At 46.6% G+C, this 26,372-nt stretch overlaps 5 protein-coding genes across 5 annotated transcripts; 4 read left to right on the top strand and 1 right to left on the bottom strand.

The window, feature by feature from the left end:
- The first annotated feature begins 1,627 nt into the window (after positions 1 to 1,627).
- F5Y00DRAFT_231904 (uncharacterized protein) lies at positions 1,628 to 3,740 on the top strand. The gene has a single exon (XM_048007091.1). The coding sequence runs from the start codon at positions 2,374 to 2,376 to the stop codon at positions 3,295 to 3,297; it is 924 nt and encodes a 307-aa protein (XP_047866658.1). The 5' UTR covers positions 1,628 to 2,373; the 3' UTR covers positions 3,298 to 3,740.
- Positions 3,741 to 4,828: 1,088 nt separating this feature from the next.
- On the top strand, positions 4,829 to 5,741 carry F5Y00DRAFT_260179 (uncharacterized protein; the record flags this gene model as incomplete). The annotated part of the gene is made up of 5 exons (XM_048010983.1): positions 4,829 to 4,966; positions 5,060 to 5,104; positions 5,214 to 5,288; positions 5,453 to 5,570; positions 5,677 to 5,741. 5 exons carry the CDS (start codon positions 4,829 to 4,831, stop codon positions 5,739 to 5,741), a joined length of 441 nt encoding a protein of 146 aa, XP_047866659.1.
- A 310-nt stretch (positions 5,742 to 6,051) lies between these two features.
- Positions 6,052 to 9,278, bottom strand: F5Y00DRAFT_231905 (kinase-like protein). Its single transcript, XM_048007092.1, has 3 exons — positions 8,922 to 9,278; positions 8,361 to 8,819; positions 6,052 to 8,303 (listed from the first exon to the last, which is right to left on the bottom strand). Exons 1-3 carry the CDS (start codon positions 8,965 to 8,967, stop codon positions 6,688 to 6,690), a joined length of 2,121 nt encoding a protein of 706 aa, XP_047866660.1. The 5' UTR covers positions 8,968 to 9,278; the 3' UTR covers positions 6,052 to 6,687.
- Positions 9,279 to 9,699: 421 nt separating this feature from the next.
- Positions 9,700 to 12,033, top strand: F5Y00DRAFT_27778 (uncharacterized protein). The gene is made up of 3 exons (XM_048013425.1): positions 9,700 to 10,051; positions 10,116 to 10,155; positions 10,247 to 12,033. The coding sequence occupies exons 1-3, from the start codon at positions 9,830 to 9,832 to the stop codon at positions 11,953 to 11,955; spliced, it is 1,971 nt and encodes a 656-aa protein (XP_047866661.1). The 5' UTR covers positions 9,700 to 9,829; the 3' UTR covers positions 11,956 to 12,033.
- Positions 12,034 to 23,238: 11,205 nt separating this feature from the next.
- F5Y00DRAFT_27835 (uncharacterized protein) lies at positions 23,239 to 24,489 on the top strand. Its single transcript, XM_048013427.1, has 2 exons — positions 23,239 to 24,003; positions 24,063 to 24,489. The coding sequence occupies exons 1-2, from the start codon at positions 23,380 to 23,382 to the stop codon at positions 24,366 to 24,368; spliced, it is 930 nt and encodes a 309-aa protein (XP_047866662.1). The 5' UTR covers positions 23,239 to 23,379; the 3' UTR covers positions 24,369 to 24,489.
- The last annotated feature ends 1,883 nt before the right edge of the window (positions 24,490 to 26,372 follow it).

Consider the following 26,372-nt stretch of genomic DNA (forward strand, 5'->3'; position numbering starts at 1 on the left):
CTAATTAGTAGGACTTAGTATAAGCAGTCAATATTCAAATAGTATTAGTTAGAGAATAGCAGATGGCAAGCACAGGACAAACACAACTACAACACTAATATAGAGACGTAGTTATATTCATTACACGCGTTCAACCCTTCAATAACATATAACTAATCTTTCTTCAACCGTATCAACGACGTGGGGTAAATAGAAACAACTGAAAGGACCAGTAAGACAAAAAATTGTCATCTAAAAATAGAGGGTATCACCAAACCTAAGACAAGACAATTTTAGGGGCCGAAACTCAATCCTTCTGGAGGTTAGCGGTTAGCGATGCGCTAGATATAAAACGGACCCGGATTCCAGACACGGGGCTGGACGGCCGAGGACCTGTCGGCTAGATGCCACGGCCTAATATTGCCTAACCTAGACTGGTCTGATCAAGCCACTTCAATTCAACGTTTTCTACAACGCGAGGCGCGCGACCCCCCGCATTCTTCAATTGTGCAGATCCCAAGGGGCCCTGTACACTAAAAAAAGGGCAGGAGGGTCGTTGGAATCTCCAGGCTCTACCCAACCAAGCAGCTAATTCCACAAATAGCGCGGTATACTAGTAGGATTATCCTCAATTGAGAATGTCAGAATTGTCAAAATCGCATCCGTCACATGTAGATTGCAGCGCAATTGGCGGTTAGGCGTCCGGGAAGAAACCATTGCGGGACTGTGTTTCGAAACACCTAGGAGTTTGCGTTGCGAATAGAATCCATCGCAAGCGTTTGAGGTTCGTCATCATAAGGGAAATTCAATGGTTGCGAACTGGTTCATATTGAGTCGATCGTTGGGTTAAGCTTGATTGTAAGACTCTAATAGCCTATGAAAAGCTCTGTGCGTTATTCATCATGGTCTGACAAGTATCCCAGCATGCAACGTTGTCCGATCGACATTCATCGTAACTTGCAGCTTACATACATCTTGACTGCTTGAATAAATCAATTGAATGAATGCATTGTATTGAATTCCGTCTTGGCCAGCGGGCCTCCTGCTTTGCATATGTGGCTGTGTGGCTGCTGATTTTCGGATTCAGGGCAAGTCCTAATCCATTCTAGTTAGACCCTGATGATCACTCCAGTCGCTAACAAAATAGCGCTACGAAATGTTCATGTGCATCATGTCATGTGCATGCTTTAAGTACATTATATGCAAGTACAACAATTAGGCAGGACATCTTCCAAGGACGAGGTAGATTTGGTCAACGAACAATGTTTTTATAGTGTACAATTCAGTAACAATTATTTATTGCCATTAATATATGGAAGGTCGAAATGGTAAATAGTATATATCGACATCGAAGAAGTTAAAAGCAGACCCTATTTTTAGTCAAAGTTGCAGATATGTAATCTGTAACTACATTCAGATTGGAGGCGGCGCGTCAGATACAGTACCTTAAGCGCATACTTTAGGTACCTTCGCAAACACATCTTAAATTCGGCTGATCCGGGCTCGTAAGGGAGAGGTCTTACTAGCTCAACCTATAAAAAATGACCAACAAGAAAAAAGGCAATCAACCGGTTCGGATGCCGAGCTTAATAGAAATCAGTAGATACACCACGAACATAGAGACTTGAAAGTAAAGTTGATCAACTACCTCACTAATGCATGTACGTCTATGTACAAAGTGGCACCTCAGTACCATAGTACGATTTTGTCACGATACCCTGAAAAGGATGTACATCAATTACATAGAGCCTGCAGACAACATGACCCAGTTGTCTAAGAAACCTAGGTACATATCAACTCCACCATCATCGGCCCCACCCGCCCCTTTCCTTTATCAAGCTATGATTGGGTCTTTGAGTAAAAATTTATGCGCGAACCCTCACTTTACGCATCTTTGTGCAAATACGAACCAGATGTAACCATACTTTCTCCAGTTACCCGCACCTCACTTTCTTTCCAGGCTCTCCGTCAGATTCTTCGCATCCTTAATCTGGTCCTTACTTTGGTCATTCGTTTCTCTCTCTCATCACCCTATTATATCCATTCCTAATCCATCATTACATTTTCCTTCTTTTTCCCCGAGGTTTTCAACTCTGCCTCTACACCTTACGCTCTTTTACCCAATTCCCTATTATCCGCGCAACGTTCGGATAACACAGTACAGCATTTCGCGTTGAGTGAATATCCGACAACGAAACAACTGGGTCTGACAGGCAAACCGTGCTTCAGATTTAAAATTAATATTCCCATCGCCCATCCACGTGGACACATTAAACTTCATCTCGAATAAAACCTTCAAAAGGGGAGGGACGGATACACCCATTAGTTTCCCACCCTTCCACCCATTTTCGACCCATTCCAGTATTATAGTATTATTATACTTTACTAGTCGCCATGCATTCAACGCGACTTATCCATCTAATGATGGCGGCACTCTCAGTGACCGCTGTCACTGGAGTAGCTTGGCTCGATAATCAGCACGCCGGCGCAGGTCAACTCGCGGTCAGGGCGGACATCATCTCAATTGGTCCTGATCTCACCGCTGACTCTACCACCGATGCATCCGCTGCCGATCCAACCACATCCAGTGATGATGCAACAGATGATTCGACGACATCAACTCCCGCGGCAACTACGTCTAATACCCCTACCCCAACTACCTCTGATGAATCCACTCCAACTCCTACAACAAGTGATGCATCTACCCCAACGCCTACGACGGCCGACAACACAACCCCGACTACGGGAGGAACAACGGCGACGACGCCTCCGCCAACTACGGCTCGCACAACCCCTACGACCGCGGCCCCGACTCCCTCGGAGACATCCAGCGATGGCAATGGCGGCAGTGGCGACAACAGCAGCGATGACACAACCGAAGTTCCTCGCACCACGCCACCACCTGTTACGTCTACTTTCATCACAGTAATTACTTCTACTGACGCAGCCGGGCAGACCCATGTCAGCTCATCTTCTAGCATTATCGTGTCGACACCTTCTCCTGTTGCTGATACCAGCGGCGACGACAGGGAATCTGGAATGAGCCCACAAGTTAGAAATACGATCATTGGTGTTTGTGTCGGTGTTGGTGGCGCGATCGTCCTGGCAGCTGCGGGTGTACTATTCTGGAGACTTCGTAACAACAGGCGAAGCCAGGAAGAGAACGAGGAACTGGTCAGCTACGGTGATGGATTCGGAGGTCCCGGAACCGCAGAGAAGTCGGAACCTAGCGGTAGTACCGCCGGCCGCAGCCCATTCCAGAGCACCCTCGAGAGCTACCACGCGCCGACGCAAACAAACGCTGCATCTAACTTCTAAGCGGGGACAATATACGTTATCCCAATAACAATCTCGTCTCCTATTGATTATGCGGCATTGTTTTGGTCCCGCCGGCGTTAGGGTTGAAGGTATTCATTCGCATGGCATCACGTCATTACGTTGCCCGCATTTTCATAAGCCGATATCCACGAGGAATAGAAAAATATCCCCTGTATTTTCAAGTTACGACGTGTACTAGAAGAAGGCGAGGAGGACCACGTAGTCCCACGAGACCACGCGCAAAGTTAGTTGTCTAATTGCAGCAGCTCTGGTTAGAGGCGGCAGATAGACTCGGCCGAGCACTGAAAGGGGAAGGAAGCTCTACGACGCGAGTCCTACGTAGCTGAGAGAAATTAAAGGAGAGTGTGAATCTTTGTATACAGCTTCGTAATACCAGCTTCTTCGATTCTGCAAAATTAAAGTATATACTCATTGATGCAAAAGTCGTCCCTATCACTTATAAGTGCTGTTGTTGATATGTCGTCACAATCCCGTACGGCGGAAAACGGGTCGAACCTAATTGCTTGATCTAGCGTCCGCTACGTCTGTACATACGTGCGATTGAGTTCCCGCATGGGTTTCCGAGACGTCGGGACGTTGAGTCCGCATTAGCTGATTATATAGACGGGCTTTAACTCTACTTTTATTTCGAACGGCGTCGATATCCGGTTTTTAGACTTCGACCGGCTATCCGCCGGTTAAGGTTCTCGTTGTTTGATGGTGTTTGAACTTTACGAAGGGCAGCAGCCGTCGGGGTTCTTGGATTACCTATATTAAGTTTTTAAAACGTATGTATTGATGTTGCTTACCTCTATGTATCAATAGCACTTCAGGTTGGCTCCGTTTCTAGATCGTGTCATCGCATACTCGACGCATACACGCAACATACAATATTCATAGAATAGTAACCTAGGTAAGCACATACAACACACCATGTACACGCGGGATTCCAGTCGGATCTTGGTAGCATTTATATATACCTATACATACATACCTCAAGTATAGTTATATAATAAGTAAATAAACCACGATACCATTCGATTCGATACATCATGGTGCTACTCGATACGACTTCTAGTGCCGTCTCAGGATGGTTTCAGCAGCGCCATCTGCGAATCCGTCCACCTCAGGTATCACTCGGACCAATCAACCGTCTTAGTCGACTCGAGCTTTCCGTGTTTCAACTGATTATCTCGTGAGTGTTATGAAGCACTTATGTTATATACCTACGTGCTTTGCGCTTTGCAGAGACAAGTTCTTGAGAGGATGGACTGTTTGATAATAACTACCTCCTACATATATCTGTCTGTGTGGCGAGCGAATGGGTGTGTACGATAGGTATAAGAGGTAACTAACTAACGAAAAATAATCTTATCGAAGAGATTTCGTCTCGTTTTCCGTAGTGGTATTATTTACCTATTTATTTATTTATCTATTGCCTATCCTTTCCCGGTCGATTATTCCGAACGACGCAATTTTATTAGTTATACGAGATTCGGAAATAAGAGCGCACCGAGAGCACGGCCAAGTCATGAGGTGCCGAGGCGCTGTTACCTCGTCTCTGCTGGCGGGATTCCTCGTCGGAGTCATGGCCGGCGACTTGATCGAGGAGATGCGACGGGATTTCCGAACGGGCTTATTCGGGCGGCAGGCGATATCTGATATACAGGTTCGTGGCTACGCGGCGACTCTATGATTTAGAGTTATTATACTGTTCTGTTCAGTTCAGTTCAGTTCGTTGTGTCTGACATTATACATGTAGCAATTTAGCCCGAGCAGTCCTCTAGGAGGCAAGACTCCAGCGAAGGTACGTACGGTCCATTCGTCTCGATGTATACAGGAGGAGTAGAGAACGTATATACGAACGGGTAAATTAGCAGTATAGAGTTAATCTATAGCTGACAACGCATCTATAGATAGAGTTCGACAAAAGCAATACAGAGAAGCCTTTCAAAATCACCAACAGCAGCATATCAGAAGGCCAGACGTTTGTATGTCACTATCCGTACTCTTCTCCATCTCCTCGCAGGGCATGGCCGTGAAATGAGAATCTTATTATCCACCCTCTCTATCCCTTGGTTTATTAGTAACAAACCAAACACCCCCCTTAACCAAGATAACTTAGGCTACCCAACATCCACTAACCGTCTAACAGAACGACTTCAGCACCGCCTCAAACCGCGTCTGCGACGACCTAAAGAACGCCTGCGCCGACACTGCCAACCAGAACAGCAACAAGGCCTTCAGCGTGCAAGACTGCGACAAACAACGTGGTGAGTTTGCTTTCAGCCACTGATCTCCTGATGGCGAGGTGGTGGGCGGGACCCTCATGACTTATTAGCAGTTGGTATTATATTACTAGAAGCTAACATCAACTAGAGGATTGCATGACAGCAAATCAGCCTACCGAAGAGGACGGCGAATTCCTTTACTTCTGCGACTGAATGGGGCACTACACTGGTTTGAGGGTTTGGTCGTATAGGGGCTCGAGTCCATATCAACTTTGATATCCATAGACTTCTCAGTACGCAAGGGGCAAGTCCCTAAGCTAGAATTGGGGACACAGCATATTCTACCTACCAGCGAGTTCTAGTTATTCGGTTAGCTGCTACTTCGTGCTTCACGAGCAACCTAAGGGTTGGGGGTTAGCTGAAGAAAGTATATTTGACGAGTCACTAGTAAGGGCCAGTGCAAACAAAAACAGGCCCGAAGACACTCTTTAGTGGCAACGCGTAGTACATATTTACTACCTAGACAACGAACGCAATGAATAGATAAATACACTTAAATAATCATAAGTCATAACTAGTCCGCTTAATACCGGGTACACACCTCCCCTTACTCCAAACGTGTATCCGAGCAAGGGACGGCATCATCCGGTATCGAAGCAGACGATATCGAATAATAGCGACGAGCAATAGCATCGCGCCAGCTCTGTCTTTAAGTTTTCTAGCATTAGTGAGGATTCATAAAAGCATAAAATGACATTTCGCAAACGAGTTATACACAGGTTATGCCTGAGGGATCTGCCGGTCCTCAATTCAGCCAAGTACGCCGGAAAAGAATAAAAGATAAAAAAAAACTCATAAAACGAAGCTTTCTCCTCTGTATCGAAACGCCTGTTCTGTAACCAGCCATGCCATGCCAATTCTCAACGACGCGATTATGCTTTGTGACACCGAAACGTCATCATTACCTCCGGACACCTTTCCGAATTAGCCACCCTCTGGAATATGAACAAAAGAAAAAAAAAGTAAGAGGTTCGACAAAGCGACGCTGTGTCAAGCCGGGTGGTGGTATATCATCATGGGACTCGTTTACGTTGGTACATTAACCCGGAGAAAAGGGAGGATGAGGAGAGCGTGGTTTCTTCTTTCGTTACCAGGTAGACTATACCCTGGACGGCTGCTTCTTCCGAGCTAGGAACGGGCTCGGCATCTCGTCCCTCTCCGGATCCCAAACGGCGGGCTCAGCGAATCGATCTTTGGAACTGCGCTTGGGGCTAACGTTCACAGACTCGACTGGTCGACCGCCGGCTCTAGCCTGCTGGAGCTCAACAAGAGTGCGGCCCTTGATGTTGTTCTTTGTTACTACCTTGGTGGGCGCTGGTTCTGGTTCCTTCTTAAGCGAGGATTTGCGTTGTCCACCGTTCTCCGCATTTTGCATGCTAAGATTGGCGACCGAGGGGATTTTGCTGAGCCGTCGGTTAGGAGAATCGCCCTTTTCCCTCAAAGCACCATTGCTAGGCTTAGCCCGGATTCGGAACTCGGGAGCAGAGGTAGTTAGAGGAGGGTTTGGCTTGTTAAGAGCCGTGGTGGTTTGGTTTCTTAGACGGTTGATAGGAGCCGATTTCGTTGAAGGAAGAATTGGACGTTGGGGGCCGAAGGGATTCTTATTCGTCCGCGGTGGGCGAGTCGGGGATGGGATTACATGATCGTCGTCGTCATCCGAATCAGATGAGAACGGATCTCTCCTACCTGATCGGATCTCTTCTTCATCTTCAAAGTCAAATATGGGTGGCTTGTTTGCGGTTGGGGCCTTAGTAGCGATATTTCGTCGTGGGGATAGGGACAGGGATGCAATAGCAACCATTGGGGATGGGGATGCCATGTCGATGTCCATCGACATTGGCGTTCCGGGATTGCGCTCGAACATAGTCTGAGCGCGGGCAAACGGCGCCCGTGTGCTGCGCTTAAGAGGGTGTTCTTCGGGAGAGTTAACAGAAAATTCGGTAATATCTGTAGTGGAGGGAAACTCGCTGTCCGTACTACCAGCCATGGACAGGAAGAAATTCGTCCTGGATACTTGAGATGATGTAAATTCATGAGTCTCGACCGGTCCGAACGAGACCCTTTTCTTTTGTAGTTCTTCTTGTACCCGCGCGTCTACCTCGGCTTCGAAACGTCGTCGGAGTTGTTCTATCTCTTCATTGACAAGGCGGTCGATTTCTAATCGAGCCTTGACCTCCCACTCTCGTCGCAACTGAGAGTCGATCTCTTGTCGGTAGTTCAACTTATCGGCCTCGATGTTGGCTAGCTTCTCTTCGACTTGCTTTAGCTTATTGTTGAGCATGTTGTTGCGTGATTCTAACTCTATCTTGGCTTCTACAGCCTCTCGCTCTTTACGCATCAAGCGTATGATCGGAAGGTTGAGCAAGGTTGCCGTGTCAGGGCGATGATCTGGATTGACCCTGAGACAGTCTTTGATAACGGCCATAAGCTCCCCCGAGTAAACTCTTGGAAGCGGTGGGACCTTTCCTTCCTTGATCTTCTGAACGAGTTGAAAGTGAGTCTTGGCGTTAAATGGGGGCTCACGCGCGCAGAGTTCGTATATTATGCATCCTAGTGACCAGATGTCTGACTTAAGAGTATACCTCTCAGCGGCGCATATCTCGGGAGACATGTAGAAAGGCGTTCCAACATATGTGGACGCAAAATCGTGCGATTGTATCATCTTGGATAGACCAAAGTCACCGAGCTTGACGGAATTGTTCTCTCCGAGGAAGACTACCACAGGTTAGCACATACCTCCTATAACGAATTACACATCTCCAGCTCACGCACCGTTCTCGGGCTTCAGATCTCGGTGGAGAATTGTGACAGCTCCCTGCGGAGCTTTTGTTTTCCCCATCGTCACTATGTCAAGGACATTCTTGCTTACCGCCGGAGGATTTACGCCGTAGTGACATCGGTACAAGGCAGTGACTAGCTGTGAGAATATCTCCCATACGAATTGCTCCTCGGCGTACTCCTTGCGATTGGCGAGACCCTTAATCACCCGACCGAGATCGCCATTACCACAATATTCCATGTAAAGATACAGGTCTTGAGTCTCTTTGAGATGTTCGCGATGATAGTAGCCAACAATGTTGGGGTGTCGGAGAGTAGAGAGGATCTGGAACTCAGCATGTAGCTGTTCACGTTCCTTTTGCGACATTTTCAAGTAGCTGATCTCCTTTCGGCAGAGGATCTTGCCATCTGACTTCCGTCGGATCTTTCGAATGACGCCGAAGGAGCCATGTCCTACGTTGGCAATGTTAGAGCGCGGCCATGGAAATAAGAATGAAGGGGATGACAGCTTAGTCAAAGGTAACAAGGTAACAAATAGACCAAATAGACACCTACCTATTTTCTCCAGGGTTTCGTACTGCGAACTGATAGATTCTGCCATAGTGAACTGAATTGCGAGCCGCTTTTCGAATTCAATGATTTATGACTATGCCATAGACAACAAAAGCAAGAAAGAAGCTAAAGAAGTTGAAGACAACACTATTGGAGGGATTGAAGGGGGTAAGCCAGAGCTACCTATTCGATGCTGCTCCAGCTTGGGACTTGGGGGGGAGGGGATTATCTTGGATACCTTGGAGGATTATCTTACTACTTGTTGTTGAATAAAGAATTTGGTTCTGGAAATGGTTCTGGAAACTGCAAAGGCAAGGGCAGAAAATCAGAAAATGGCTGTCCTTGTGATGGATCCGATCAATTGCACAGGACACCCCAGTAGATACTTGAGCCCTGTGCTAATTTCTATGACAGTTTTTGTATCTTATGTAACATTGCGTGTATGCAGTCAACAAATCCACCCGTGGCCACGGCAACTGCTTAGCTCAGGGTGGGGCTACAGGGTATATGGTCGAACTCTATTAACTGCTAGTTAGAATTAGTCTTAGCATCGCGTCAGACCTTTATCGATAAGCACAGTTACATGCATTCGCGGATTACATACTTCATACTTTGTACATACATATCTGACTGAATCTGTGATTGGATGTATTTTAACCCATCTAACACGTGATATTCCCGATTCCCGATTCGCGCTTCCCGCTTCCATATCGCTGCTGATGACATACATCTGACTTATCTAGCTTATCCAATTGAATCAATGGCATTTTGTAACTTTTGTCCAATTACTACATAATCAGCTACCTACCAATTAACTATGCATCAACAATCACCGGTTGTGTGGTCGGAGTTATCGGACTTGACCATTCTTTGAAAATTCACTCGATACTATCGTTGTGTTTTGGTCAACCATGGTTCTTCGAAAGCACGAGCTAGAAGCAAAGCTGAAAGATGATATCGAATTAGTTCGTAGTGGCGTACTGCGAGATGAGAATCCCCTGGATCTCAGCCAGGAGTTTAGCGAGCTCTTAGAAGCATGTCGAAGAGGTGATCTGAGGCGAACTCAAGAACTGATTTCTGCCGGCGTCAATATAAACGGCAAAGACAAATTCGATTATACTCCTCTTATCGTTGTGAGTAGGACTTGTCTTCCTGTTTATTGTGCTTGAAGATCATAGGTAGCTGACTGATGTCTAGGCAAGTCTCTGCGGGCATTATGAGTTGGTTGAGCTGCTTAGTATGTATCCGATCCTATATACTATGGTTATCGAGATATCTATCAAGTGTTGAAATATTCTTGAAACTTTTACTGACTCCAAATATTGTAGTCGAGTCTGGCGCTTTAGCAGAGCGAGACACGTTCCAAGGAGAACGATGCATCTACAATGCTCTAAACGACAAGATTCGGAATCTGCTGCTGAAATACGACTACTCAAAGTCTACCGACCCCTTGCAGCCATGGGCCGCCCATATCAGCGCGTTGCTGACTAGGGACACGCCCAAGACTTCCGATATAACGTTGATAGCAGCATCGGAATCGTTCGAACTTCATAAGTTCCTTCTTTCTGCCAGGTCACCATACTTCCAAAGGAAACTCGCAGAGGCGCCCGAGATAGAGACGTGGAAGCTGCCCCAGTCAATACCAATTGAGTCTTTTCGGATCGTCTTGCGATATATATACCTCGGTGATATTCCAAGGGAGTTAGTTGACTCCCGAGGTGGCAGCACCGAGGAAGAGGTCCTAACTGGTATTGATAAGATCAGTAAACAGTTAGAGATCGATAAGCTATGGGAAGCTATCCTTTCGGGTAGTGATCGGCGATTGGCGCGACAGAGGCATCAGGATGAAGTTAATCGAGCTCAAGAACAAATCCAAGACTTCTTTCAAGAGAAGGTCCTTGGGCACAAGATTGTTGTTGACACCCGGAAGGCCCACGAAGTCAAATGGCCGCACGATAACTCTATATTTGCGGATTGTCTCCTGCGAGCTGATGAGGAAGGAGAAGAAGACGAGGATTCTGACAAACAAGAAGAATCAAACGGCATTCCCATTGGCCCGGGTGCGGGTGGTGAATCACGGAAGCACAATGACACGAAGAAAGTTAGGAGATCTGTTTTATATCCTGCGCATAAGGCCATGCTCATTCGTTCGCCATATTTCGAGACCATGTTTTCCAGTCAGTTTCGCGAGGCCCAAACATCAGAGCACCTACATATCATCAAAATAGATTGTCGACCCGAGATCCTCGAACTCATCCTAACATTCCTTTATACCGAGAAGTCCGAATGTCCTCTTGAACTCGGGCTTGATCTGCTTTATGCGTCCGATATGTTATTCCTGGACAAGTTGAAAAACAAGGCCGCGGTAGCCATTAGCACATTAGGAAGTGGCAACAACAACGTCCTAGTCGATCGGACGCATACTCACGAAGGCGGCGAAACTAGTGAAATAGAGGTTGAGCCCATTAACGTATATGATGTTATACATGCTGCCTGGGACTTGAGGGTTCAGCGATTGGAAGAGTTCGCCGCTCGGTATCTCGCGTATCGGCTAGAAGACTACATCGACGAGGAAGAGTTTACCGAGCTGATCCAGGAAAGCGCTTCGAGACTCAAGACCCGAGAAGAAACGGATACGATCGAGTTGCTGGATGATATTCGGTATTACCTATCCGAGCGTTTTAGGTTGCGGTTTGAGGACGCCGGGCTAGACGAGATGATGGATGAGAACGGCGAGATCAGCGCGGAAGCAGCGGAAGTGCTAGCAGCGCAAGGGCTAGCAGCGGAAGTGCTAGCCGCGCAGGCAAACGACGTTGCCGCGGAAGACAAGGACACGAAGAGCATCGTTGAAGTAGAAAATCCCGATCCCATTTCTGCAAAGGCTGATATAGCAGAGGCCTTGACAAGCCCAGCTGGTGTGGTTAGAACCCTCGATGGAGAGCTCGTCGAAGATGAGTTTGCGTCCGATGCTATCAACTACCAGCTTCTACTGCAGAAGATCGATAGAATGCTAGAGAGACTAAAGCTAGATGCATAGAAACGGGGTTGCATTAGGTGAACAAGTAGAGTTTGGACACATAATAATCGAATTCTATTGTTTTATAAAATGTTCTATAAGCTATTTCGACGACGGTTCGTTGCTTGCGGATAGGGCTCTATGTTCGGATGTTGGTATATTTACGCCATGAATCCGTCGCATGCCTGCCTCGCGACAACCGCAAGGACCCGCGATGTGTGCACACCACTGTTCCTGCACATGTATCTCTGCAGCGAGACGATCTTTCAGCCAGCTACCCGGGTATCGTATCCTTCCATATTGTTGACGTATAGTGTAGGCACACCATTATCCCTTCCCCCGGCTATCGCGTTTGCTACTGAGGCGTTTGCTAAGCCCTTAAGGGTATGAAGCCCCGACGGGAAGTTCAGCACAGGGGGCGGCCCGTGGAGCTGACGGGGACTTAGCAATACCCGGAATCTAATGCTGACGAATCTGCAGTCTACGTGTAAATACCTACGTGGTCCGTCACCTTCAGTCCGGGTGTGTGGTGGTGATACAGACAATAGCGGTGGGATGAGGTTCAAGAATGGGATGGATCAGTTGACTAATCTAAGCCGGGGAGTCCCTGTAAGAGAGAGCAGTTGTTATGTAGGTAAGCATCTATGTAGGTGTCCCGCCTTGTAGTTTAAATGGTCATTGCCAATACACTATGCTGGTTGCAGTATCAAGACTAGAATGTCTATACCGTGATTCTATCCACTAGAGCTGCCATGCATTCACAATGACAGCCCCTACGACTATGAGAATTTATAATCTTTCTATCATGAAATAATGTCGGTGGTCTAGGCTCCATGGTAATACGGCTTCATCCATCAGCTCTGGTCTAGAAAGGTTCATAGGCGAGCGTAGCATACGCAGTCCCCGCAGTCATGAGATATGTCAGGACCGGTAATGCTGGTATGGTATTCGCTCGAAAGGAAGTGGCTGTTTTGAAGCTGAGTCGAACCATCAGGTAGGTAATAACACATATCGTCGGTGGCTTTTTACCTCTCTTGCATAGGTCACTCAAAGTACATGCTGCTGAGCGAACCGCTGGACGCAGCCATCGAATAAGCTCGCTATTTCAGCCTACTTTTAGAGTATGACAACGCCTGAAGCCCAAGATATAATAGCATCCTGCCAGGTTTTTAGGGTTACAAACAGAGCCATGTCTGCCAAGCCCCGCTCTCGTCGCCGGTTGTTCCATCATCTGCGCGAAGTCATTTATAATAATTGGCTACGAGGAGCAGCTCTCGAAGGAATACGGCATATCTATATCAGGAAATAGAATCGTCTTCGACAGCTCTACATAGGTATGTCAAATCCGGCTTATTTGCCAAGTAGCCGCCAGATTGGCCCGTGAAAGACTTTATAGCCGCTCGAATTAGAGATACATAGGTACGAGGTGTGATTCGGTGGCATATTGTTTCTCATCTTTAGGCTTGGGCACATTTATCGAGTGCAGCTCGCTTGTGTACGTGTTTCGTCCACCCTATGCCCAGTCCAGTCGCTGGCTGGCTGGCTTGTTAGGCTTCTAACTGACTGACCGGTGGCAGCAATTCCTCTCACGCCGGTTTCCACGATCGCGCGCGATAAGGAAAAACGTACACGGCAGTCGTTTCAGCGTGGCTGAATGCAAATCCCGGCATAATGCTACGTGATAATCAGCGCTGGCTTGGAGACCCTCTACTAGTTGGCGGTAACGGGGGCTATAGAATCTACCTCTATTCCCCCTCAAAATATAGAATAGAATAATGACGTTCGGACGGATGGCGTAGGATATGGGAGAGGGGAGAGGCTAAAGACCTCGGAGTTAACTTGTCACAGATTAAGCAAGAATACTATGTGCAGAGCTTCTGACGTTGTACGTTTACTACCTACGCCCGTTTGTGGAGATAGGGCTACCGGCATAGAGAGAAGACCTGCTGACGACAGGTATAATTCACGGCATATCAGTAGAATTCCGCTAGTAATATACGAGAATTGCGCCTGTGAGACAAGATCGGCGTCATCTATACGCAAGTGAAGCTACGTTAGCCATGCTGGGTAACGCAACAAAAACTATTTGCCGTGATACGAACCAGCGAACTCAGACTTCCTGAGCTACGGAACTCCCCCACTGGCTAGACCACGCCAGATGATCGACACGTGGAATAGGTTCCGTACGCACGCCGAGGGGACTTGTGCGTACAGCGAGCGACCGCCTACTGATCGTCGTTAAGATCCCAGCCAACAGCGCGGGATGGGGGATCGGCGTCCCGGGTGTAGGGGACGACGCATAGGAAGGCTGCATCCGGTGAGTACCTTAGGTAGTAGTTTTTTACTTACACGCTAGGAGGCGTCTATGGGGAGAGCTTTCCGAGCCGCCTCGCCTCGCCACTATCTTAAAGTGCTGAAGTTATCCCGCGCCGTGCCGTGTCTTGTCGCTTTCTTGGTCGGTCGATCTAGATGTGATTGCTTGCAGAAAGTGGCGGAATATAGTCTACCTACCTATCCGCTTCATTTACCAAGCTAGTCTTAGTGACTTGCGAAAAGCTAAACATTAATATAACGTGTGGCGACGAGCGTAGAGTAGGACGTAGGTAGGCAGGCTATCAGGCTATCTATCTGTGGGTTTCCTAAAGGTCCCGAAAAGCTGGGAAGTCGACGATGTCGTGATAACCCGCAACTAAGGGTTGACATACCTAGGTGTGAGTATAGTTAAGCCGAGTCCAGACGTCGTCGGCGTTGAAGCACGCAAATCTATGCGCGAATGGGAAAGGCTAAAAGAAGTAAGATTAAGACCACGCCCGCAAGGATACGCCTAACGATCTGTCATAAATACTTCTATCATTTACGTTTCGTTTTGTCTTGCTGTCCTTGTGCCTATCGCTTATTAGGCGAAGACACAAGAAGCAAGAATATCGAAGCTAGGTATTTGCGCTTCACGAGTTGGGCACGCGTATATGAAACATCGTGAAAGACATCTAGATCCGATAGCAAGGGTTCGAAAAAGTGATCCTGTCAGCCACGTGAGTAACATTAGACGTTGGGTTTTTCCCTTAGTGCTGAGAGGCGCTTCAGGTATGTTCCGGTGAGAGCTAAGGGTAGGTACATGCGCGTCTGGATACTGTAGGCGGATACTGATCAAGATTCATATATCAGCTTATACCTATTTAGGAGATGAGGCGTAGCTTTTCCCCGGTCGCAGAAGACCTACCTACTTACCTACCTACCTAGCTCTTTGCTTATTCCTCTAACGCCGCCCAGCCACCGGCCACACTACCGCGCGACGAGTCCGGGGAACAGGCTGAGTCACGTAATAAAATCATGCCATGGTTAAGACTCGCGGCTCCCAGCAGCGGGGGCCATGGGATGACGCTCAGCTCGCCCCCTTTACGGTAGTCTGCAGGTGCGCCAACGAAATATCTTAATCTCGGGAGCTTAGGAAAGCCTAAGGAACCTAGTGATCTCACGGATTATGTCGCTTTTTAGAATAGTGACTGTTACTTCGGGTCATCTAGCCTATGTGTCCGACCAATACCGAGCTTGCCGCAATATAAATCAGGGCTGTCAGTGTCATTATACAAAAGCTGACAGCTCCTACCGGATGGAGCCGAAGTGGAAGGGGTAATCCATGATCGACATCGACATTAACACCCAGCAGCTAGGTATTGCGTATGTGTAATATAGGTTAGGTAGTATGTATATATGTCCATATAGAATCTAGAGTGTCACTGGTCATTTAATGCTGGTAAAGGAGGGTATATTCGGAAACAAACGAGATATTGCTTAAGTCGTATTGAACTTCACGTGCATCTACCATAAACCTGTATTTTGAATTTGAAAGATTCGAAAGTAGGTCTTTTCTAAGTATCCCGAGGGATCTACTCGGGTGATCTACAACACCTTAGACGTACGATGAGCGCCATTAGATCGATACCCCGCTAGAAGATAAGTTGCTGAGTCGAGGGCTTATTACTCCAAAAAGAATACTGGTAAAAGATCACCCTCCTACGTATGTATGCGCCGAAGTGGTTGTCAGCTAGGTAGGTAGATTTGCAGCAACTTCCATTCATCCTGGACCCCTGCTTGCAGTCCCAGCCCAACGGCGTGGGTAGAATGGAGGATCATGGGTGTAACCATGCTGCCATGTCGCTCGACTAAATAAATAAGGCTGCCTACCTACATACCTAGTACAAGTAGAAAGAAAAAAAAGGAGAGTTTTGCTTATTTACTACATACGTAAACCTGCTGTGATATGTGACCTGTAACTTTAACACTCGGATCTAGGTGTGGTTCCTACTCGGTATTTCCAGAAGCGCAATTTATCTATGTAAGATCGCGACATGAGGTATTCCCCCATCAGCTTTCCGGTATACGGCCGACTCCGGAGCATTATCCTCGTGCATGTGAACTCATGTGACTGCCCAGCTTATAAGCCACTACCGTGTTGCAGTAATTCGTATAAATTACGTAGGTAGGTATATATGCAATGTATAATATTCTTTGTTGTCCTTCAAAGTCGTCCAGCTGCTCTTGATTAAGGGGAAGTCGAAATATTGACGCCCGGGTTGCATGCAGCGATCCACGGCGGTTGTAAGCGGAAGTAGATTATCGTCATTCACATTGCATACATATAGGTATCACAGATGCACTATAGGATAGGCTACTCCGCATTATAATCAGCATTGCGGAAATCCCGTCAGCTTGGGGAAGCACTCCAGCTTTGGGTAGGACATCGTCGGGGAAAGGGGTCAGCTTGCTCACATCAATACTATAACTTGCCGTGGGCGTCCTAACTATTTCGTAATGCTAGACAGATGCCGGGCATACCACGGAGATCTATAAGGACGATATTTTCGCGGAGTGCATAGATAGTCTTGGCTGGATTTGCCCTTCGATCACAGCTGAATAACCCGACTTGGCTGATAGCTGAATACCCGTGGAAATTGGTAGATTTAGGTAGGTATACTGTGGCTGTTATAGGTTACAAGATGGCTTGGAAACATCTCGCCTAAAGAACATTATACTGTAAAGATTGTTTTTGCATTTGCAATGTTGGTTTAACCCCTTTTATATTATTCATGTTGCAATCTTCAAGAGCAATACTAAGTTACCTAGGTATTCTAACTACAACCCCTTAATAGTTCAACTGCTGCGGTTTCCGAGGTAGTCAACTCGATAGGTTTAAGTATAACCATTGATATGTAAAATAGTTGGCTATTCTGTAAGGTTAAGCTCATCGTTAGATGAACTTTCAGGCTATAACTCGGGTAGCTTCATAGTATTGGTGATCAGACGGCATTCTCGTAGAGGATGTGATCTCACCGGTGAACACATCGATGTTGAATTTGTATAAAATAATTATATCCTTGCCACGAAGACAACGCTGAATGCGGCTCAGTGCCAGAGATTTTTACTGACTCGGTTGTATAACATGAACCCTTGCTTGATTAAAGTCTTGCTTGCATCTAATATCCCATGCATAGCATATCAATACATCATTAAGGTCGATCTAGGCCATTGCATATGTCGTAGAAACAGCCACATCAGCCCATAACAAACGATTTGACTGGTAGTCGATGCGGAGATGCATTCTTCATTTCTTAGAGAATTTGTGTAAGCCCTCGTTTCCCGCTCGATGGGCCAGTTCCATTATACTTAACCCGAGGAAAAAAAGCAAATGTAATATGCAATGACATAACTAGTCTGTCATAGTTACCGAAGCTCATGCATATACTGATGGTAAGTTGAGCCTGAGCTTGCATATATGTATAGAAAGATGGCTGCCTTGCTGCTGTTGCAAAGCATCCTGACTGGCTACGGCATTCGGAGATCTTAGGAAGCAGAAGAGACTTAGGTTGAATCCTTCTAGCCAATACTGAAGCACACGGGTAGTCACTGAAGAGTGTTAGTCTATTATGAGTCCTATTTGATTCCTATATGGTCCGATATCGTGCTGCACGTACAGCGCAAACGTAATGCTAAGTAGGCAGATATGAGTGTATTTTGTACTGGTGTCTCTTACGTTGCAATGATTGGAGGAGCACGACTTGGTTAGCATTTCTTTTACCCGGCTTAATGGTTGAAGCTGACCATCGAGTACGTGGTAATAGGGGTCTTAGTCGGTCCCCGTCGTATCCAATACCACCGAAACCCCTTCGAATATTTGACAGGTTAATCCTCGTTGGGCATCAGTTCATGGCTATTCTGGTGATTCGTCGTTGGGCGCCATTGGGGCGGGGGAAGTCATGGTACCGTCTGAACGGGAGGTATACGATTATACTTGCGCCTCAGGATGGTCGTTACGCCTTGAGAAACGAGCAAAGTACCTAATTACCGCGCATTACAAGCTAAACTGCTTACAATTTGCAGCTCATTACCATCGTCACTAAGGGATTGAGATTTCCTAAAGACTACTTTTAGATAAGTTGAAAAATTCTACTGGAACGTGCTTGAAGATATTCGCTTCTAAGCTGGAATATTTACTGTATTATTACGCAGAGCTACATAGCTTCAAGGTCTACGTATGATAAAGTCGTAATGAGTTAGCGATCTTGGATTAACATTCGTTCATCTGTCTTAATCTCATGAGTGCATATCCTGATTGGGAAAACGGCTGGGCTGTAAGGACGAAAATGGATGATTAATGAGAAAGACTTCCATGGCTCGGGACCAATGGCCCTTGCCCAGATCGTCGATCTCACTACCCCGTCTTGAACGAATCCGGTTATCAACCCCGATAGACTTAACTATACTGGGTTCTGGAAGAATTATCATAGCCGCAAGTAGCTTCAATCTCAGTGCAACGTAATGACATAGAGAATATTGAAAAGTTTATGATGTGGTGTAGAGCTTCTTACATTCTGAAGAGAGTCGGTGTCACGAAACGGCAATGTGCCGACAGGACCAAGTCTTTTTTTAATAAATGAACACGGTAGGGCTGACAGGAAAATCTGTCGATCAGAGCCATCTACCATCTACAACCCCGGCATCCTCATCGTTAACGTCGTATCTTTTTTACAGAAGAAGCGCGAATGCGCGACGCGTCTATGCACCCTATATTCTACATATTATATTCACTAGAGGGTAAAGAAAAATCGTCGTAGACATGGCCTAGACTCGAAGAGACTATGTTTACCGTTTCAATGACTCATGAAAACTCGATTTCCTAGTTCAGTAGCTCGTCTATTAAATCTAAGAAAATGCTACTGTATGAAACAAGAAGAATGCCTAGGTTAATATGATCGAGAATATAAACGATAAAGTCATATTAATATTGTTGCTATGGGAAGTGATGACATCGATTCTAGGAAAGTGACCCGAAATAAACGTGACTGCTCATCAAAAAGCTTGGATTAGGGGTCGAGATCAACATAGGCGGGCATGGGTCTAGGACGCCGTCGGGGGAGTAGCTTGCGGGAGCCGGGTGACATGAGATCAGCATAGTACCTTAGCGTCCATCGCTTAGAGAACATCCCCAGGTATTCCATGTCAGATGGGGTGGGGTGAGCTATAATAACTCTGAGAAAACCAACAGAGTGGATAAAGCAATTTACATGCTGTTTGGTAGGATGTTCGCGGGGGAGAGCGTGTAGATTTGTTCTGCTACCCACCTAGAACGCCATCATATTATCATTATGGACAGGGATCAAGCTAGAGCCTCCGAGGTAGTTCCGTTTTTAAATACCTATTCGGAGTTAGTTGAGCATGTTTGATCTATGTATGTAATTATTGCTTCGAAATCTATGTAGTTTAACTCGTACTACACCCATACTAAGCCTCACGATGCCTTCTTAGTGTAGACCAAGACCAGCGGAATTCGTACTAATTAAGTTGAGCACGATACTGAAACGAAGCCATATACTTAGGAGGCGAAGCCTTAATATAGTACCTACACTATCTAGTTGCTACGACAAAGCACAAGCATTGGTCCAGCTATATACGGCATAACTAGAAAAATACTAATTACCTACACGAGTAAGTGTGAAGCTTGAACGTAGAACGTCCGTGCTATATATACCCCCTTTTCGTACATGAAGTACTTCCACGTGTAGTGTAATCCGTACAGTAGTGTGAGATTAATATTATCATTACTCGCAAGCGCTAAGAAACAATTACCGCGTGGTAAAAACCCGACTCGGGGGTAGTTCCTTTTAAGTTCCAATAAGCATCAAATTCAATTCATCTGACCAACTTCTCATGCTGGGCATAAGTACACAATGGCGTTAGGCCTCGACATATCATAGGTTGGGCGTAGAGGGTAGGTACCTATATAACAAATAAGGAGAGGGGAAGTCTAGGTACAATACTATCGTGCCTAATAGCTACTGATATACCAACATGTTCTGGCGTTCTTCTGGCGTTCATCTAGCGCGCCGTTATGCAAGCCTCAACTCAGGTTCCATGCTTCCAAGCGATCCGTACACAAAACTAGTAGAAAAAGCAAGCCATCTTAAGACCTCACGTGGTTTCTAGCTTCTCCCCGTCGCTTGGACCTGTCAATCCTACTTATAGCTTATTCGTTAACAGTTCTAAAAGTGCAAAATCTAGAAGCCGCCTTCGGACCTTGGTGTGGTGTAGTGTAGTGTAGTGCATGACGCGGCGCGATCGCAACGGCGGATGATTTTACTGTTGGCCAACTTGACGACCGTTATTCTTTACGAGCGTACATAGGTACATATATATATATTCATGCAACGGCTCGGCGTCCCGGCATCTACATATGTAAGCTATGGAATATCACAATACAGGTAGATGGAGTTTGCATATGTCTCAATTCAATCTATCAGGTATCATAAGTGTTAGTTAATTAATTACCTGTTAGTTAAAATTCAAGACAGTTCAAGTTCTGTAGTAACTTGGCTCGTGCCAGATAACTCGGAACTGGCTTATTCCTTTATGCCATCTCTTTACGGGGTGTCTCGTCTTGGGAGCTAGAGTGTCAGGGCGACAGGGATTCGTAGGTCCAAGTAAAAGAGGCGCCGTCCCAAAGGGGAGTAGGCTGTCGATCATAGACCACGTTAAAGTCAAAGGCATGACCGAAGAAAAACTAAAATGGTCGTCCCAGGGCAAAATAAACCCTTGCTAGCCACAGACCACCATGCCTAAGCGAAGCAGATTCCTGGAGCCAAGTTGCCGATCATTTGAGATTGGCATTCGTTTCTGAAAAAAGCCTCCGAATGTTTCTTGAAAAAAAAAAAAAAAAATGTATTGGCGATGTCATATCGTATATCGTTATGATCCTTCAACTGTACATAGGAACTATACCTAGATCTCACTAGTAGATCGGTAACACTCACGTCGATGATATAGGTATGCATTAGGCACTCATTAACTACCGTACCATCTATTAAAAATCTTAACGAATCCTACATAGAGCTAGGCGGTGTCTACATATGGATCTAAGGGTATTACGTATGAAAGCATAAGTCCTGTTTAATGAGGCTATCTCCTATCGCCAAGGATTAAGTGGTCCCTTATGGAGCTGGTCATGGACCTGTCTCGTAGGTCTACATACCGTCTACGGAGCTTGAGATGCGAAGGACCCTCTTTCTCGGATATTCCCATCCCACAGGTAAGGCTCATCTCAGCATCCTACTTTTAGTGTCCTATGACGACCTGGCAGATGCGGGCGGCTGTGGTCTGATTTACGACCAATAGATCCTATTAATATTGATATCGATCAAGCTAGATAGAATCAATGACCGCTTTAAGCTCCGTAGACCGCCTACAGAACCCCCGTGAACGAACACGTGAGAACTCTTTTTTAGGACATTTTAGGACATCCTCTAATCTTGACCGGCTGGTTCTACTACCCCCATATGCTACATAGTAGGATCAACCGCATGAGCAGAGATGAATAACAGATAACTATACAAAATAAACACATAAACATCAATACGCGGGTGTGCACGGGATTGTTCGTCTGTCAAGCACGGGAACTTGTCAACCGAAGACCTCCTTGTTGCAAGTCTTGATCAATGCTTTGTTACCGCTGTTCCCGAATAGGTCAGCCCAAACATTCCCCTCGCGGATAGATAGATCTGACAATCTGCAGCATGGAGCATGGTCTAAATAGTGTAGATCAAAACATTTTGGGGCAAGAGAGGCTGTCATCCGAAAAGAATGACAGACGCACGGAGAAGCGTTGCAGCTTGTGCGTTGTCAGGGCTCGTGGGGAGGAACGGCATAAGATCAGCTTGACAATCCGGTCACAGCACAAGCTCGGCAGGGCTTAAAAAGATAGTATCAGAGTATCAACAAAGCTTGCGGCACTAACCTCAAGCCTACTGTCGTCTCAAGTCCCCTACCTCCACATGAACTAAACTAGGCCCCTTGTCCGAAGCGTATTGTACCAAGACAGGGGTCACAGACCAACTATCCGGACGGCAATATGTCCCTAAGGGGAAATGGTGACCCGGATGCGCCATGCATCCAGGAGTACCATAACCACATATTTCAACGACCGTGCTAGCCTTGACTAGCCAAGACCTTAGAGCGAAGAGGTACTATGGTAGAAGGAGAAGAAGGGATGAGCTTAAACGGTCCACCGGGGATGTCCAGAGTGCAGAAGACCACGCACACGGACGTCTTATTAGACCCTTGCCGGTGCATAGGCGTAGCCAGTAGCCGTTTGACCTTCAGCGATCCCACGAGAATCCCAGCGGAGCCGTTCTCCTACGTCCATCCTTCGATCTCACCCACATGTACAATACAGGCCTACACTACCTACCTCACTACCTCACTACCTACACTTACACTACGTGACTACACACCATAGTGTAGCTTCTCCCATTGATACATTATACATATAACTACTCTAATACATACTGTACGTACTATCATCCTTGCATCAGCCCATACTTGGGGAATTGGGACCACTAAAAAGAGGCGGGCAAGCATAAGCAGTTCCAGAGTCCCATCGCCGCACATGGAACTCCAATACATCGGGGCTCGTCCATTAATAGGGGGCGCTATAAGTACTTGCCGATGATGCAGGAGTACCTTCGATACCGGCGATCTACTGTTGATTTCAACCCAGGTCTGCCGTGACCCACACCCAATTTGTGACAGTTGTTCTCCAGGGATTATTGTATGGATTGACGCTTGATCGTCGTTTATATTATACCTCCCGGGAAGATCTGATAGTAGATACATCGTCAACCCTCGTAACTCGTCCACCACCGACTGTCTATACTTAAGTATCCACACTCCCCGTACATAATCTCAAGCTCGTCGTACTACGAATCGTTAATCGCCTTTTACATACCGAGGATTCCAGAAGCCAATATCTTTTGTCGAATAAACACAGCAGCTAACTAATATATACGACTATCGTCGAACAAAAATCTCTAGTTCCTAATACCAACAGCTCAAGAGTCTTGAGTTATACAATAAATAAATAGTTCGCCAACATACATAATATTATATATATACACGATGGCTTCAGCCATATACACGAACCAGCCTGGTGCTCAGTACGGATATCCACAACCGCCTCCTTCGCCTCCAATGGACGAAACCTCGAAATGCTCTCTTCCTTCGATCTCCAACTTATTAGTAATGGCAGACGGTGGATCGCCAACGACCGAGCAGTCGCCTCAGTCTCAGCAAGGTATGAACGGGTTAAACAACTTTATTATTATGAAAGGCACTGTACTAAACTCCGGGGTAGCACCATCAGTGAAGGTAGAGACTCGACCGAATTCGGCTCACTGTGCGAGCAGCGCTCCTCGAGCCGCTTTACCTCCTACTCCCCCTATGAGTTCAGATGCATCCTTTGATGGCTACAATTCACCGTCGACGAGATCAGTTTCTGTTGTATCGGGACCAAACTACTATTACGAGACGACCCCGCCACTAGAAGATGTTCACCGCCATCAGATGGCGGCAGCGGTGGCACCTCGTATGTCCATGCAAGCTCCGGCATATTCGCAACCCGCTTTTACTACGCCATACTTGGGTCAAACGCCAGTACCAGCTTACTATCCCGCCACTCTTCCAGGAGTTCAGTCAGCTCAACCGCAGATCTCGGGGCTCTATTATCAGAGGCCATTGCCACAGGTTCGTCTAATTCATGGTTCGGTGGGTAAAAAAAAGGACATAAGCTTATCAGGCAACAGGCGTTTCCTCCCCTACCAGTAACGGTCTCTCTAGGGCCAACTCAGGGGGCCAACCCGTGGCAACATCATCACTACATTTCGCCATCCTCGGCGGCGTCTTTCCCGCAGTCACAAGATCGTTACATCTGCCAGACCTGCAACAAGGCGTTTTCGAGACCAAGCTCGCTGCGGATCCATAGCCACTCGCACACCGGCGAGAAGCCTTTCAAGTGCCCTCATGCGGGCTGCGGGAAGGCGTTCAGCGTACGAAGCAATATGAAGAGGCACGAGCGCGGATGTCACGACAACGGCAACTCTCACCACTAAAGTACCAGCCCAGAATCGACGTATAAACCGTTCGACACTGTTATTATTTATTGTTTTATTCCTAATGTGGACCTAGTCCTGTGCGGCTATCCGAAGAGGAGGTTGGGAAGGACCAGAAAGTCAGGGATATGAAGGATGCATTTGATACCCAACCGGGGGGCTACGTTACGAACTTGAACGGCCGCCTTCGTTTCTCAAAAGCACTCGCTGTTTTTATTTTTCGCTTTCCATCATTGTTTCGCCTACCTGAAATACCTATCCGAAATTAAGGACCGTATATTTTCGACTGCTGTTGGGATGAGTTGGCGGAAGAGGCGGTCTGCCTTTTGCTTACTGGGATTGGGAATTGCGGGATCAGGGTACGGGTTGCATTTTATCTGTGCAGGATGTGACTGTTCATTGACGAGGCGCATCGGACTACCTACTCGGGGCATTTACACCGGCGTTTACGAATCATACTGAGAAGAGGGATATATGTTGGAACATCCAAAAACAAGAGCAATCTTACCCTCGTTCACGGTTTTCTACGGATGATTTATTATTACTATTATTGGTTTTTCTTGGATATTTTATCTAGTCCTAATGTATAGAAAGAGGACTGCAAAGAAAGGGGGAGGGGGGGATGAGAAACTGTACCAACAGAGCAACGGGTCGAACCCAACGCAGATCTCGGTGGAGAGACGGGCGAAATAGCTTCTGTATGATGGAAGATGAATCTAGATGACTAAACCCGGCTTAGCTTCAGGCAAGCCGTGAGAAGCAGAATTAAGAAAAATATCAAAATGTGCTCTTGGCAATCTTGTTCCTGTGATTGTGGCCCTAAATCTCGATCTCTGCTCGTGGTCAAAAACACTAGCATAGCAAGGCAAAGATCATTACTGGATAAAGCATACACTACATACATCGGATCTTCTTCCTTCATCGCTGTGGCTGGGAGAGGGAACATTACCATGCAGGTAACCTTGTTTCAATGTCGAAGGGAGCAGCCCCTGCGTGGGGAAGGTTGCTCTAAGCTCTGAGCTCCAAAGCTTTTGTTTTGAGATTTACGCAGGGGTGAAACCCCAAAGACCGGAGTCAAACAAGCTTATTACTACGTACAGTAACGCAGAGGGAATATCCCATCGTCTAAGAGAACATAGCGTTGTCCTAGGAGGGGACGTTCGCCAACTAAGCATGGGAAGAGATTGGCGGCTCGAATCAAATAACCCCAGTCTATAAGGGTCTATTATACATAGAACGGAGGTTTCAACGCTCGGACAATATGGTCTGCGCATGCCATTGTAGGTAAAGGACGACAGACGTAGTAAGTTCTACGTGTAGTCATTGCGGCGCTCATCACTTGCGTATTATAGGGCCGAAGTCGACTTAAACGAGATATTACATATATGCTGATATGATGGAGATATATTAGTCCTAATATATCAAGTGTTTATTTATTCTCTTGCGGGGCCATGATGTTTTAGAGTGTAGCATTAACACCATTGTTCCATCTAGCATCGTGCTGATCTCGGTATCACCCCCCAAGTAAAGTACTATCCGTACCTACATAGGAAAGTCTGCTTTTTTATTTTTCTAGATCACCAGCTGCCCCCATCCCCCCCTTGGCGCTACGACACCATCACGTTCCGTTAGTTACCTGCGAAGCACACATGTTGTGACCGCGTTGTGACCCAACCCACACAACAACTCCAAAGGAAAATGCAACATGCTACCTAGCCCGCAGCGTGTAACTAGACGATTACCGCAAGCGGACGTCCCCAATCGCCTCGTAGCCGTAATCGGAAGTTCCAATTACGTTTTGGAGGGGAAGTTGGAAAAGGGAAAAAAAAAAAAAAAAAAAAAAAAAAGAGGGTAAAATACCACCCAACGCAACGGTCGTCACCATTCTTCTAGCTTACCAGCTTGGAGCAACTCCCATTGCATAGTAATGCGGCGCTACGGGGTTAGGCGAGCTGGAAATACGTAGGTGAATGCCTATTTCATAATAGCGTTTCGTAGATCACG

Source organism: Daldinia vernicosa (assembly GCF_022497035.1).
Source record: "Daldinia vernicosa strain CBS 139.73 unplaced genomic scaffold F5Y00scaffold_13, whole genome shotgun sequence".
Classification (NCBI taxonomy): domain Eukaryota; kingdom Fungi; phylum Ascomycota; class Sordariomycetes; order Xylariales; family Hypoxylaceae; genus Daldinia; species Daldinia vernicosa.